Source organism: Sprattus sprattus (genome assembly GCF_963457725.1).
Source record: "Sprattus sprattus genome assembly, chromosome: 13".
NCBI lineage: Eukaryota > Metazoa > Chordata > Actinopteri > Clupeiformes > Clupeidae > Sprattus > Sprattus sprattus.
Genome location: NC_137911.1, coordinates 17,165,618 through 17,181,922, shown reverse-complemented (window position 1 = coordinate 17,181,922; position 16,305 = coordinate 17,165,618). Strand labels below are relative to the sequence as shown.

At 38.8% G+C, this 16,305-nt stretch overlaps 1 protein-coding gene across 1 annotated transcript in view; it reads left to right on the top strand.

The window, feature by feature from the left end:
- nrxn3a (neurexin 3a) overlaps positions 1 to 16,305 on the top strand; it is a gene marked incomplete at its 3' end in the record, with an annotated part of 265,845 nt that overhangs the window by 103,321 nt on the left and 146,219 nt on the right. Inside the window, exons 6-11 of the mRNA XM_080849565.1 lie at positions 401 to 604; positions 2,975 to 3,001; positions 8,199 to 8,318; positions 9,781 to 10,162; positions 10,444 to 10,634; positions 10,778 to 10,951. Of these exons, the coding sequence (XP_080705691.1) occupies positions 401 to 604; positions 2,975 to 3,001; positions 8,199 to 8,318; positions 9,781 to 10,162; positions 10,444 to 10,634; positions 10,778 to 10,951 (1,098 nt within the window). The remainder of the gene's footprint in view (positions 1 to 400; positions 605 to 2,974; positions 3,002 to 8,198; positions 8,319 to 9,780; positions 10,163 to 10,443; positions 10,635 to 10,777; positions 10,952 to 16,305) is intronic.

Below are 16,305 nucleotides of genomic sequence, written 5' to 3'. Positions count from 1 at the left end.
ACACACAGAAATGTTGCTTGGCAACCTAGGCCTATGGTAGCATAACTAAAGGATGCTGCACGCTGCTCGAACACCACTTCATGCTAGTGTATGTTAATGTAACCGGTATCCTGGTCGTCTCTCCCACAGAGACCTCTATCTGGCTGATTCATGTTTCTAAATGTTAATTACTGCACATAGGTCATGGTAGTTTATCTTCATTTAACTCGGTCCAGAGCAGACTTCTGTTTATAAATGCTTTCATAATGTTAATTACTGCCTTTAAGTGATGGTGTATCTTAATGTAAAAGAATGTACTGGGCCGTGTACTGTTTATAAATGCTTTATTAATGAAAGTAATTCTTGTCGTCGTGTATATTCCTGACGTGTGTCTTGCGTGTGTGTTGTCTCCCCTCTGCAGAGGCGTCCATCTTGAGCTTCGACGGCAGCATGCACATGAAGGTGGTGATGCCGTCAGTGATGCACACAGAGGCGGAGGATGTGTCGCTGCGCTTCATGTCGCAGCGGGCCTACGGCCTCCTTATGGCCACCACCTCCCGCGACTCCGCAGACACCCTCCGCCTCGAGCTGGACGGCAGCCGCGTCAAGCTCACGGTCAACTTAGGTATCGTATGACACAACCCCCTGTCTCTCTCCAGAATGCTGTACTTCCCTCTCTATCTCCATTTCTTTTTCGGCTTCTCTCATCCTTGTTTCACAATACTAATTTGATGTATATCCACATATAACACAACTTATCATTTGTCTGATTTGCATAACTAAATATATAACATACCTATTTAATATTTTTTTGAGGAGCATAATGCCTTTTATGCATGGGGTTGTCTGTAATCCATATGTTGAAATACTTATTAATTCTTGTTTGTCAAAAATACTGTTCTATCATTTCTCACATATAGTATGATCTATTTTCTTTCACAAATCTAACTCCAAACTAAAGCCACTAAGTTGCTAATTGCTTTGGTCCATCTTTTGAACCAACTCCTCATAATCACCTCCACTGTCTTTGAAAGCAAACCCTTCAGAGACAGTCACAGTACTCAAAAGCGATAGCAGTGTACACTATTAAAGCGATAGCAGTATACACTATTAAAGTGATCTGAGCTGTTGAATCAAAGACACAATAAGTAATTTCCCTTTCTTACAGTCCAGCTCATCTTGTGCAATCTGAGATCTTTTTCCTAAGTGCTGTGACTTTCTAAATTTCAACTTACAACTGACCAACGTCTTCTTTTCATCCCTTTACAAATAGCTAATGCTGTAGTCATTGTTGTTTTCCCAGTTTTGTCCAACGCCATCTGTTTTCTGTCTCTCCATTTGGTTTGAGGTGTGAACTGTTGTCTTTTCTGGGCTTTCTTTGGTTGTTATGAGTTCAGTCACATCCCCCATGCTTTGTTAAAAGATGGTATTCACCCCTTCAAAGGCCTTTAGCCTGCGGCCCGGTCGGTAAACAGCCCGATGTCAAAGCTCTCAGCTTCACCTGCAGTTGGCAGCACACAACCCTCCCTTCCCTTCCCTGTCTCTCTCTCATACACACACCTGTCTGTGTGTTTTATAATGTTATAAATGAGAGACTGACATCATTGTTTCCCAATTCCAATATATCAATTGTAGATATTATGTATTACCACCCAGGCATTAGAAAAATATCCTGTGCACATTTATACATATTTAGTATATATATTGCTTATGTGAGTGTGAGTAAGCTTACACTTTATATTAATTGGCTTTCTACTTGTCCATTAGTGATGTTTTACACTGAATGTAACACTGAGAGAGTTATGAATAGTTCTAATCTTTCAAAGACACTAAACTTATACCTATTCCATTCCTACAACAGTCAGACTAGTGCTTCCTGCGGGGATACATATGAGACTCAGTCCCAAACACTTAGATGATTTTAGACCCACTTTTTTACTCACTTTTGTGTTAACTTTTAAAGAAAAGACTGAAAGAAAAAAAACAAAACATCTTAGATATCTAAATGTTATACTAACTTGACAAGGAATCCAACTTAAACATGTCAGGGCCCCCTAGTGGTTGCAGTAGGGAGGTCCATAAGCCACTGCACGGTGCTAGTGCCTGTTGGATCGAGGCTGTTTGCTCCCACTTTTCTGTTGCGGTTGACGACACATGACCCTCCCAGCCACCTGGAACCCAACCCAGATCGCCCTACTAATCATAGCACTGAACAAACCAGGATCCATATTATGACAGACATACAGTCTGATATGGATGATAGAACAATATCATAATCAAAGAGTGTATGAAATATGCATTTACTGAGCACGAATGCTTGCTCTTCTAAATTTAAGGTATATCAAAGATTAATGTGTTCGAAGACTTCTAACTCCTGGATGAATGGTCGACACCACCTTCTTGCTAAATATCAGACATATGGATTAATAGCCTGTTTAGCCAACAAGCTGGTGTGAAGGCACAGGGGCCTTGAGTCTTTGAAACTCTTCTTGAAAACTCACTAAATGAATACATAGATAACAATGAACTCTGGGTTGGAGGATCCACGTTGTTGGAAAAATACAAGCGGCCATTTTAGTAGAGTTGATATGCCAGTGCGCATACAGGATCAGTTAAAATTCAGTTACCATACTCTTTTTGTCTTCAAGGTGCTTTTTAATGAACTAGAAGTAAAGAAGTTTAAATATCAGATGTAGTCTAGCTAAGCTATATTGTCTGTATGTAAGTTATATTATCTATTATGTAAATATATAATCCAGGTTTGAATCCTATTTGATACCTAGTATAAACATACTAAAAAACTGAAGTTGTCTGTACATAGTGTATGTAGTGAGGACCGCATAGTAGGTCTTTCTTAGGACTAATGACCTTGAATAAAATGGCCACTTTTCTGCATGTGGACGTCCCCGGAAGGGTGGATTGATTGTTCTTGGATGTCTGCAGCTGTAACCTTGAAGGATGCAATTTCATCTGTCATTTATTCTCCCCCATCTAGACTGTATCAGGATAAACTGTAACTCCAGTAAGTCTCCACTCAAGTTTCATTTTGCTCTTGACAATTGTTGCCCTGCTGATGTGAATGTCTTTGAAAGCCTGCTGTTTCTCCCCCACTGATCAGTGTCCGCTCCCAGGTTTCATGACAGGGTCAGAAGATCACAGTCAGATAAAGCAACTCCAAAAAGATGAATCATGGTGACTTGATAATCTTTCTCCCACTCCAACAGCCACAACATATTCAGTCTGCAGTCACTCAGTGATACACGACTTGACTTCAAAGCTGTATGCACACAGATTCATAAATAACTCTAGAATGACACGTAATGCACTGCAGGCTCTTTTGTGATAGAGTTTTAATAAGCCAGTCTTATCAAGGAACTTATTAATGCATACAAACAGTGTTTTAGTGTCTCTGTCACACTCCTTCTGTTTACGCACAGATCCTTCAAGCAAACAGAACAAATCATTCATACAAAACAAAGACTTAAAGAAAGGCATTTTTCGATTTCATTAGTTTTGTTGGAGACAGGTAATACAGGCTTATCATTCTCAGTGTTGAGTTCTCTACCATGAATGATGATCTTTCAATTTGATTGTACATTCCTATTCTGGAAAAAGCTGGGAATGTTTTTCTGGAATTCTACTGGAAATGGAATGGAGTTCATTCTATTCATTAATCTCTTGCAGCTCTTATCTATGAAAACTAAGTAGGTAACAACCTAAGACAGGGCACTAACATAAGTTTGAGTGCACATATGTGCTTAAACATTGACTTTTACAAACTACAGCTTGTTAAATGCATTTAGAAGATATTATGGTGAAAAAAATCTCCTAGGCTACTGATATGAAAGGAATACTGCGTATATCAGTAATCAATACACAAAACAAAATCAGCTCAACAAAAGGCCAGGCAGTCCTATAGAACACCTTTTGAGAAAAGATGCCAGTCTGAAGGTATGAATAGCGTCATTAACACAATATTACCCATTTGATCAACTGCAATATCAATGTGTCAACCTTTTACAGCATCTTGTATCCACATCAGCACAGAGTGACTAGCAGTTCAGACTAACTGTAGGCTTTATATTTTGCATCAGTTGGCTTAGACTACCTATTTCCAAATTGATTTACACATAGCCCTACCTAAGAGGACAGGCACCAGGTAGCCTCAACATCCCATTCTCCCAGGAAAACATGGGTGTGTATGGGGAGCTTCCTCGTGTCCTAGATTGACTTTGACAAACTATGCTTACGATTGCGTTCTGTATTTTTAATAATCTGGACATGAACAAAGATGATATTGTACATAATGCATAAATCATCATCATCATAAATAATCAAAACAAACACAAACATTATTTCTTTATAACACACCACATAATAATGACCGTGTACGTTTTCCCATTTGTCGAATCAGTGTCACATTTGCTGTCAGTGTCAGATACGATTATAATGGTCACATGCCCTCACTCATCCCCAGTTAAAATGAAGCCCAGTACATCTTTTGAGGATTTCAAAGTAATTTCAGTATCACTGACATACTTTACAGTTAAAGCATGGAGGATTGGTAGAATGACACTTTAGTCTTTTAACAGTTAGACTTTGAACTGCGAATAGATGATAAATGTTTTGCCTTGATCTGGGTAAATGATGTATCTTATTTCACACAATCAATGATGACTATCAACTGATTTGATGAATACTGTGTCATCAATCATCAATCCTGATGTATGCTCAAGATTATATAATTATGATGATCAGTGTTAGGGCTGTATAATGTGTTTTTTGCTGCGCAAGGTTGCTGTTGAGCAATCACACTTCACATTTTCTTTCGGGAATGCATCTCTAGTTTTTGTTTGGAATTTCTTCTGCCAACAAAGTGAATTATATCTACATTTCTTCTTAAAGACTGAATGTGTAACACAACAGTGAAACATTCATTTAGTATCAGATACGTGCAGAAACTGTTAAACAATGTGTAATTCTTTACACAGTCCCAACATCTAATAGTGAAATCAAACGTTTTGAAAAGCTTGTTTACAGTCATCATTCATCTCAGGTTTAAAATAGACATAAAAATCATCTAGCCTGATATGATAAAGGATTCACACAGAGCATTCTTACACTACCTGTTAGCTAGCCATAAGGCACCGCACTGATAAACTCTGATGGTAGATGTAGTAAACAATTGTTTGTTAGCCAATGCAAAATATGGTCATGAAAACTAACTAACTTGTAAGGGTGTGACAAGAATAAATGTCTCTATTTTTTTTAATGATACCATTTGCTTATCAACACTTTCATACACCTCTTAGATATCTAGACAGAGTCTTAACTACAGAATATGTCCTTTCATGACTACAGAATATGTCCTTTCATGACTACACCACAAGAGGGCACCCTTTGACAGCTTTACAGCAATGTCACAGAAATTGTACATATTGTCAAATGGCCCCACGGTCATATTTCTGGCAAATCTCAACCACAGTTTTGTTGTGATGACCTACTATTTATATATATATATATGTGACTGGATGACAACTGGCGATGTTTATTACATTTTCATCTGTGGTTATCCACAGTGGCACTGTATATTAAGACAACTGTAAAGAAATCAAGCAAATGATGGTATCTCTCCATCATCCTATCTGGCAATCTCATGTAAATACCTTCCTAAAGCTCATGTATGGTATTATATATATATATATACTTTTACATATATATAATATGGTATTTATATTTACAAGTGGTAACAAACTACATATAGCTATAGTTAGCCATAGGGCCAGTGTGGCCCGGAGCCCATACATTAAATGATTGCTGTGTCAGGATTCAGAACACAATTTGTATGTACATTTGTTTGTAAACAGATCACTTGCCAGCTTTCTGTATAATACCAGTATAATACCACTGCCATCTGTTCCCAGGTTCTGGCCAGGAGCCCACTGGTGCATAGTCATCTGATATTCATAGGTTTCACTTAACTACTCTGAGAGAAAATTCTCAAAACTGAAAATGATAAGCCTTAGAAGTGATCTGTCTTAAACACGATCAGCTGGTACAATGTTTTTTGTAAATCAGATTATAAAGTCACCATAATACATGAAGTCTTCATAAATTAATTTGGGGATACTGTAAATTCCGATCCAAGACAGCTTTGTCCTGTAATGAATTTTGAACAACAAAGAATTTCCTCCTCAGAGATTTGTTTGCCCAGAGCTCATGTAGTAATCAAGGCACGGTACAGTATGAAGTAGACTTTGTTTGTAAAAATGTATAATGGTGCAATGTAAGGTTAATTAAACATCATTAGTGATGGGTATTCAGTAAAACAACATTAATGCATCCATATAAGGTTTAAATTGTAGTATTCTGTATGTTATTAGATGCACCAGCATAGAAATAACATGTGATCACTGTGAAATGACTGGTCTCTGTTTGACAACAAATCCCTTTCCACAGATAGATAGTTGTCTGACAATGATATAATTGATTCCTCAACCTGTCAAAATATTATGAGTAATCACAGGTACTTTTACTCATGAATAGGTCTTGCATACCTTCAATGATCATTCATCTAAAAGATATTTGGATGACACCAGTAAAATGCGAATATAAATATGTACATTTGTGCATTTAAACATGTTAACTGTTTGTGCATATTGAAATGCTAGACTAACTCCTGTGTTGTGTTTTTCTCTCTGAAAGGTAAGCCTTCTAACCCCCTGTGTGCTTGTATTGATGTCGGTATTGCACTAACTTGTCCTTTATCTTGCAAAATTATGGTTTAAAAATATTTTTTATAAAGGTCTAAAATGAAGACTATCTTCAGGCACACAGACATTTAGAAAAAGACTGATAATCTTTTGTTGAGAGATTACACTGCCAGTTTAAGGCAAGATTATGCAGGTTTTTCCAGGTTTTTAAGGTATGTTTTTGTAGATAACACATTTTTAGAACATCTTCAAATTCAGACAGTTTATTCAGACAGTTTATTTTTAGCATCATTTTAAGGAGAGATAAACACATGTTGTGTGTTTTGTTTTTCATGTTTTGAGTCCAGATGTGCAAGGCAAATCGGTTTTTGCTAGTTCACTTGCTAGTTGTAGGCAAAAGGAGAAACTAGAGTTTGGCCAGAACTGTGACTGTAAGGAAATCAAAATCCTGTTTAGTATCTCAGATTCTCTCCTCGAGGTGAATGGGTTCAGGGTTTCGGAAGGTTTCCCACAGCAGGTGTGCTGGTTCTGTTGTAAATGCAACTGTTGGCCTGGCCTACACTTGCCTGAGGGCCCAAAGATGAAAGCTGACCACTAAATTAGTTCCTGAACTCTTTTAAATCATTCTTACCGCAAGGTCACAGAGCAATGGTATCCCATTAGGAACCTCTGAGAGCATTATCTGCTCTCTGTGTGAGGTGTTTGATTCAGCTGGTTCATAAAAATGGCTTCGTCCTTGAGAGTAATCCTCTTTCTGATGAGCTGAATCCATGAATTCTGGTTTCTGGCAGGGAAGGAACATAGGGATTTATTAGCTCTGGGGAATAGGCTACTGGCTGGTAGGACTCTGCGATGCCTACCTTTTTAAACACTGTCCTGATGAATTGTTGCCGAACTAAAAAGGATTTCCTAAATTTGCCTAGGCTCCTTATCCCCTGTCTTATAATACAGTATACCCTAATAGCCTATACTTAATGTTTAAACATTTTACGATGCTAATAATGGTGATTTATGACAATGTTTAAAAAAATCAATAAGTTGTATTTCCATTTACTTCATTTAGCTGAACATTGAATGGTATAACAAGACCTTATTATGAGTAAAACCCTTGCTTGATTAGACAGTCATGCTAGGGCATACTGTAGCAGTGGTCCAAAGGACACTATACGCTTCTTAAAGAGGGAGGACTAATTGTGTGAGTGGTAATGAAAAGTTACTGAGTTCAACTGAATCAAACCTTTGCTTTCTTAAAGTGACACATAAGGAACCATATGTAAGGGCCTGAGCAGTTCACCGTGAACTCATGCTGAAAGTTTATAAATACCTAATTTGGTACAGGCTTTTTTATAGCTCATGCAAGTCTTGAGGTAATTCTATTTGGCAACCCTCATATTCGCTAAGTCCTTTTTCAAGCATTTTATTTTTTTTGCAGCACGAGAGGAAAGCAAAGGTTTGATTGGCCCAGAACAGACTTGCATTAACTTTGTGCTGACCCGTCATCCTCAGGCAAGGGACCAGAGACCCTGTTTGCCGGCCAAAAGCTCAATGACAATGAGTGGCATACAGTACGTGTGATCCGGAGGGGTAAAAGCTACAAGCTCTGGGTTGACGATGACGTAGCCGAAGGTACTTGCTCTTGGTCTTGAACCTGAACAAAGTTGAAGTGCTTATCAACGTTTAAAAGGGCAGACTGAGATTTAAATACTGTGAGCTTATTTGCAAAAGTGATCTGACCTCTCCATATGCTTTTTAAACAGTTTGGATTTGTTATGAAATATCTCCCAGATGAGTTTCTTGATCATGTTATGTAATTTATTTTTCTTTAATTCATAGTCTGTGAAGTAATGTGCTTTAATGTGTTTGTGCTTTAAATTGTATTTTCACTTTTTCAGTGTGCTCTGGTTACATAACCTAATAAAATGGTCATGATATACCTCTTACTAGCAATGAAAAGACATAATGAAAAAAGAATATGAGGTCATGTACAATTTACCCGATTTATGGTGCCAGAGGCAGGATGGTTGCGTAAGCATCGGGAGAGATGGAACATTTTAAACAGGCTGTTGTTGATATAATGTTGCTTTCTGGAAAAACTCCCAGATAGCAATTAACTGGAACACTTATGGACTCAATCAGAGACAGATCTGGTACAGATTGATCGAATATGTAACTACTTAAACGACTTAATCAAAATAATGTAACTTATTACATTTGATTATTTTTTGATTGGCAGACAAAAAGTCTCAACATTTCAGCCAAAACAAAAGAAAAATAAGAAAAATTAAATAAAAATTAAAGCCAAATGAATGGAGTCTGAAATTGCCCCTTCCGAAGGAAATATATATATATGTTTTAAATAGTGTTGCAGAACTTCATGTAGGCCTAGATAAAAAAAATCGCAGAATAAGTGTCCAGGGGACGGGGGCATGGCGGCGGCGGTTAGTGAGAGTTTCAAGTGATATAGGCAAAATATGGGTCCAAATTCCTGTGCACGTCCCTTTGAATGTTATATTCTACAAATAGGCTTTATCAAAAAGAATATATTTGGATGTGACCCATTTCTAATAAACAACATTTTGATTTGTAACTGTAAACTAATTACATATTTTTTCTCAGTAACTCAGTGTTTTTATTTTGTAATTGAATCGTGTAACTGTGTTTACATCTAACTAGTTACTCCCCAACCCTGCACATTACTGAGGTATCTGACAAAAGAGCCATGTAGTATGGCTTCAATGTTTTTCCTTTTTACTTAGATAAACATAGATTAATAGGATAGGTCATCATTGGCAATATTAACATGACGCTAACGTGGCTTATGTCCCTGTGTCAGGTTAGAGCTAGATCAGTACCAGAATCAAGAAGCATATCTCCAGATACTGCCAGGGTTCAGTGGGAGAGGAGCCACCTCAACATTTCAAGAAGTCTTTGGTTTCTCCATAGTTATCCCTAGGAGCAGGAAAATATAACAGCTTAATGTGTTTATTGTTCACTGTATGCACTAATATGACTAGTGTGCATGTGCCACGGCAGCAGTTGTTGTTGTTGTTGCTGTCGTTTGTTGTTTACCTTGTCCCTGGGCTTACAGGTCAGATGGCGGGTGACCACACACGCCTGGAGTTCCACAACATTGAGACCGGCGTGATGACAGAGCGGCGCTTTATCTCCATCATCCCGTCCAGCTTCATCGGGCACCTGCAGGGCCTCAAGTTCAATGGCCTGCTCTACATCGACCTGTGCAAGAACGGCGACATCGACTTTTGCGAGCTCAATGCCCGCTTCGGCATGCGATCAATCATCGCCGACCCCGTCACCTTCAAGACCAAGACCAGCTACCTGAGCCTGCCCACCCTGCAGGCCTACGCCTCCATGCACCTCTTCTTCCAGTTCAAGACCACTTCGCCCGATGGCTTCATCCTCTTCAACAGTGGAGACGGCAACGACTTCATAGCAGTGGAGTTGGTGAAAGGGTGAGCTAGTGGGGGAAACTTTGCGACAGCATTTTTAATCTGCACTGTCAGTGTACACGTAACCGCAGTGACAGTGGGTGTTTTTATTGCTGTTAGACAGGTCACTAATCTGTCTTATCTCTTTTTTCCCTGTTTGCTTGGGTGATTGTTTTGTTGGGGTAGTGGATTGTTGTGTTTCCATCCTCATTGCAGGAAGCAAGCTTTCACACCACATCATCCATGAACATAACTAAATGTGGTCTGTTATTGTTTGTTCATCTGTACTCTGTTCTGTTTCATAGGTACGTCCATTATGTGTTTGACCTTGGAAATGGCCCCAATGTCATCAAGGGCAACAGTGACAGGGTTCTCCATGATAACCAATGGCACAACGTGGTCATCACCCGTGACAACAACAACATTCACACTTTAAAGGTCGACGCCAAGGCCGTGAGTCAAGCAGTCAACGGTGCCAAAAACCTGGACCTGAAAGGTGGGCGTCCAATCAAAATCAAAATTCGCTGACAAACCTCCATTTCCCTGCAGGAGCCGCTGAGGTGTCCGCGATTAACCCTGGTCATTTCATGTCTGACTTGCCTCACACTGTTGTCCTCCTGTTTGGCCTCTTCCATGTAGGTGACCTCTTTATCGCTGGCCTGGGGCCCGGCATGTACAGCAGCCTGCCCAAGCTGGTGGCCTCTCGGGACGGCTTCAAAGGCTGTCTGGCATCAGTGGACCTGAACGGGCGGCTCCCCGACCTGATTAACGACGCGCTGTTCCGCAGTGGGCAGATTGAGCGCGGATGCGAAGGTACCCCCTCCTCTAACTCTAGCTCAGGGAGCCCTTTCTTCCTCATGAACTCCAACAGTAGCACCAGCAGCAGCTCCATCCCACTCACGCAACCCCATCCGTCTGTCTTACTAACTCTGCTTGCCGCCTCCCTCACCAACATGGCCATCTCATAGGCTTCCCGTAGACCCTCTATAGCTGACTGATCATCTTATAGGCCACATTGGTCGCACAATGATGACATCATCAGCCAAGCCCATGCACATATGTATTTTGTTTTTCTATTATCTTTTCAGACTAGTGATGTAGGGAGACGTAATGAATTAGGTTAAACATGATTGTTTGTATTTTATAAGTACTGTATGAGTTTTAACAGAGCAAAACCAACAAATATAAACTGTAGTAGTAGAAGTTGGTGGTCAGAAATGATTTCACTTTGATAGGAATCCCGTTATTTCCAACACTAATAATCAATAATCTAAGAATTAATCTACATTTATCGTTTCCCCCTTTACCTCTTAACAACTAAAATGTAAGATTTAGGACAGGCAACATCATTCAATGTGGAAGTCTACAGATATGTGCTATTTTAATGCCTAAGGTCTTACCCAGGCTCGTTTCATGTCCAGATTTTAAAAAACCTTTCCCCTTCTCCCATGAGTATTTCAGTATTAATAAAAGGTGATTATATTCTTATCATGGGAAGAAATGCATACGAATACTGGTATGCATTCACAAGACTAGAGTTAGAAGACTACTCCTTACTTTGGAAATGCTTTTTTGTACTTAGCCATTCTCTCTTTGAGTAGATCTAAGTAACACATATATATATACAGTTAGTACAAGACAAATTCTAACTGTTAATTGGTCAGTTTGGAAATTCTATAACTCACATGTCATAAGTCCACTATGAATATACAGTCACTGTATATCATACCTAGGCTTTTCTAATCAGAAATGGCTGCGATGTCCTGTTATTGTAGATAACAGAATTCTGTAATCCAAGTGTGTTGTCAATTCAGACTAAAAATGCCAAATGTTTCAGGATTGTTACACATTGACATTTATACTATTAGGGCAAAATGGGTACAACTACCCTTTACAATGTGTATCATACTCTTATTGACATACAACACTGCATACTCCATACTGCAAAAATAGCTCCAACTTTATGTAAAAATGATTTATTTTGTGAAATGGGCATAGAGATCATATTTTGCCATATAGTGAATAAGTGCACGTTATCTGCTTTGTTGTTATGTTTATGTTTTCCTCATTTTTGTGCAATCATTTTCTGTACTTTCTTTTATTCTTTTAATTTACCAGTTTAGCATGCCTGTCATTGTCTAAATTTTGCATTTTTGTTGATGTTGCTCTGTCTATTTCATTTTATTATTATTATTTTTTAATTCTGTCATGGACATTCTCAATCATTGGTATGATATGCAGTACATGATCTTTAAACTCATCACTTAATAAAAAAACAGCTCATCAAAGTCTTCCTCACTCATATCATGCTGATCTATGTATTTTATGGGAGGCGGAATAAAAGCCCCCCATAGCCCATGCAATGTGAAATATCCATTGATGTATTCTTTTTCAGAATAAAAGTCTGTAAATTATGTCTGTTTGGTCTTTTTGTTTTTTTTGGTCTTTTTAGTTGTATCATCTTCATGTTGCATAGTTTAATGTATTCACAGTCCTGTATGCATATTATGTAGCAGTGTGGGTGTGCATGTGTTTGTGTGGTGTGCGTATGTGTGTGTATGTGTGTGTGTGTGTGTGTGTGTGTGTGTGTGTGTGTGTGTGTGTGTGTGTGCGTCTGTGTTTGTATGTGTGTGTGTGTGTGTGTGTGTGTGTGTGTGTGTGTGTGTGTGTGTGTGTGTGTGTGTGTCTATATTCATGCATTAATGTTGTCTTTTGTTTCAGTCCAAAGCTCAAAGTTAGAGTTAGATAGAATTTTTCAGTACGTAATTATACAAAGTATGCATCCAATTTCAGATAATGTCACAGTCGGCATGTATCAAGTGGTTGTTGCAGCTATTGAGATTCATTCGTCTAGGTTAGAACAAATGTGGAAGTCATCACATGTCAAGGGGAGCTCTTAATGAGCCAGGTCATGGACACTTCTGTAACAGATAGCACACACAGATACAGCCAACGATACCAGACACAGCAACATGACCCAAGAATAAAAAGCCACTGTTGCAGAGAAGACATCATTTTCATCTCTGAGTTTCCCGTCCGTGGACTGGGATTTCTTAAGAGCAAACATTGAGATATTATGTTTAGTAAGCTATGCTATTTATTTCCTAAATAGGATTTACTAAATAATATAAGTGACTTAATTAGAGGACAGTAGACCAAAAGGGTTTTGTTCTGGAATAGGTGCGTATCAGCAATCCACAGGTAATCTCTGCAGAGTTGAACATGTTTGGCTCGTGCATGATGGATATTTGAAATGGAATTGGGCTGCTGCTACTGCAGTTTCTTTGCACTTGATATCAGTGACTTAGAACAGTCCAGCCCTCCTGCTGGAAATGGAAATGCACTGTACTGCCATGCATGCAATACACAGAGCTTTTTTCTTTTGCTTTGGCCTGCTGTCTCGACTTGTCTTCCAGACGTGTCTTTCTTTCCCCCCTCCCATCTCTTCCTCACAGCATCCACCAGTGAACGTGAGTAGGCTTATACATGTGTTACAAAAGAAATAAAGTAATGATAAAAGGAAATTATACATAATAATGCATGACAAGGACGTGCATCTGTGCACATGGTCTGGTTCTGAATCCCAGTGGGCTACAAGCATGCAGAGAAAGATGTAATGGAATTCTGCATTCGCTAGATGGCAATGATAAACCACTGCTTAGGAAGGTGTAAAGACACACACACACACACACACACACACACACACACACACACACACACACACACACACACACACATGCACAACCTTAAGAAATAATTTAATAGAAAGCGTATCCATTTATAAATTCTCTGGCATCTTTCGATTGAATTTAGAAAGGTCATTTTCAGTCAAGGCAGTCGTATTGTTATTCGAGGCAGCAGTATGACATAGTGTAGGTGCACAAGTTTAAATCTCTTGAGCTTCCAGAGACAAGTAGCAACAGAACTGCGCTTCGTTCAGTGTCTCATTTTTCTATGTCTCCAACTAACACTGACACTGTATCAATTGTCACAGTCCTATTCATTATAACATCATCATATGATTGTGTCAAATCACAATAACAACGGCAATTATATCATGACACTATTAAATTACTATGTATAATATTTATTATGAAATTCAATGAAATGTTTAACATTCTCTCCTTTGCAATTCTTATGTTACTTTTCTGTGAAATAGGATGCTGCTAAGACACATATTTACATACACACATTTCCGTATTCTTTATGCAGACAAACTATAGGTTTAAATATTCTATGCACAGAATATTTCAGAGTGGTTATGAATTTACCTTAGAATCATTTAATCATGCAGTTTTTTTTCTAGATTTTTGTTTAATGCTGAATTTATGTTACTATCATGCAGTGATGAGGCAGTTTGGTTATACTCCCACCAGATCAGATAGACTCACCCAGTATTTTAGCTATCTGCTGAGAGTATAATCTCTTTTGTCTCGGACCCATGTCGTTTAAAGTCATCGGTGTTGTTCCTTTACTACTCATGTAAAGTGCTCTAAAGCTCAAGCCCTTCCTAAGAATGGTAGCGCATGTCTGTTAGTAAAGCAGTCGCTTTATTAACCCGAATCATTGACCACCTTACTAACCGTTTGTATTGTTTTCGCTTTTCTGTTCTTTTGCTAACAAAGTTGGTTTCACCAAAGCAGACCTACAAGGTAGAAGGATCAGTTCCATTCTGAGCTCGGCTGAAAGTTGCTCTGTGTAATGTCTTGTGCAATGTCAGCGATTTATATTGTACAAAACAAACAAGCAAACAAACAAACAAACAAGACAGACATGAAACAGTCCAGGGAGCCAAACCGGTCTCAATCGGGTCCCATACCGGTCCCCAACCGGGTCTCAAAATGGTTCTGTCAAACAATGTCTTGGTATAAAATGGTTCACTTCTCTTGAAATTTAGCACAAAGGATCACTACACCATCCTGAAATCACAGGCAGCCGCAAGTATGTGAGACCTGAACAGCAATGATTGCAGCAGCGAACATGCATAAATAAAATATTATCTGACCTGTATAATTACTAGGGGTGGGCGGATCGATATAAGTATCGATACTATCGATGCCAACGCTGGTATTGGTATCGGATCGATACAATTGTAATGGGATCGATCATTTAATTTCATTATCTCCTCTACGTTCACTATACTTTGCTCGTGTCTCCTAGACTCCCCTACAATCCTGGGCAAACGCTGCTCTCATATCACGCTTTGCTCTTCATCCGCCTCATGCTGCTCTGCTGTGATTCGTTGTCATGCCGTCACGTGACTCATTGACGCAACACGTAGAAGAGCAGCGTCGCACATTGAATGAGAGACATGGCTGAGAGGAAGCAAAGCGCTGTTTGGCGCTATTTTACATCAGAGAATGATTCTACTGCAAGTTGTGACACTTGCAAAAAGAGCATACGATATTGTGGCAACACTACCAACCTCCACAAACACCTAAAAACACATCACAAGGAAAATGCCGAACTACTAAAACGGAGAGAGGAGGAAAATGCACCCAGACCCCCGGCACAGAGACAGAGTTCGTTGGCCGAATCTTTTCAGAGAGGCAGACAGTACCCAGGTAGCTTATAGTAAGAGTAGGCTAATAATATTTTAGTCATGTCATATATATATATTCAGTATTAGTAGTGTGATTGCTCAAACATAACATTGCGAAACTGAGAACAACCTAACTTTAATTTTTACATTTACACCTAGGCTACATGTCACCTGTCCTGCGTGCCCTTTTAACATTAGGCTATGCTCCTGCAAATGTGGAAAGTCCGCGTTTATTGATAGGCTATTAGAAAACAAACGTGGATGTTTTTGAGCAATCACACACTTTTGTTGTCAAAGTGTAGGCCTATTATAGCAACCCATTGAGACGTGTTATCTACAATCCCAAACCAGAAAAAGTTGGAACAATATAGGCCTATTAAATGGACATTAAAAGCGAAAACAGTTATTTGTAAATTCTCTTTGACCTGTGTAGTATTGAAAACAAAGCAACAGCACATTATTTGATGTTTTAACTGATGAATTTGATTGTTTTTTCAAAATAAACACTTAATTCAATTTCAGTGTTTGCAACACATTTAAAAAACACTTAAAAGTTGTTTAGGGACTACAGACACCAAATGAGAATACATTTCAGGTGTAACTTTGTCCCTTTTGTCCCTTTGTC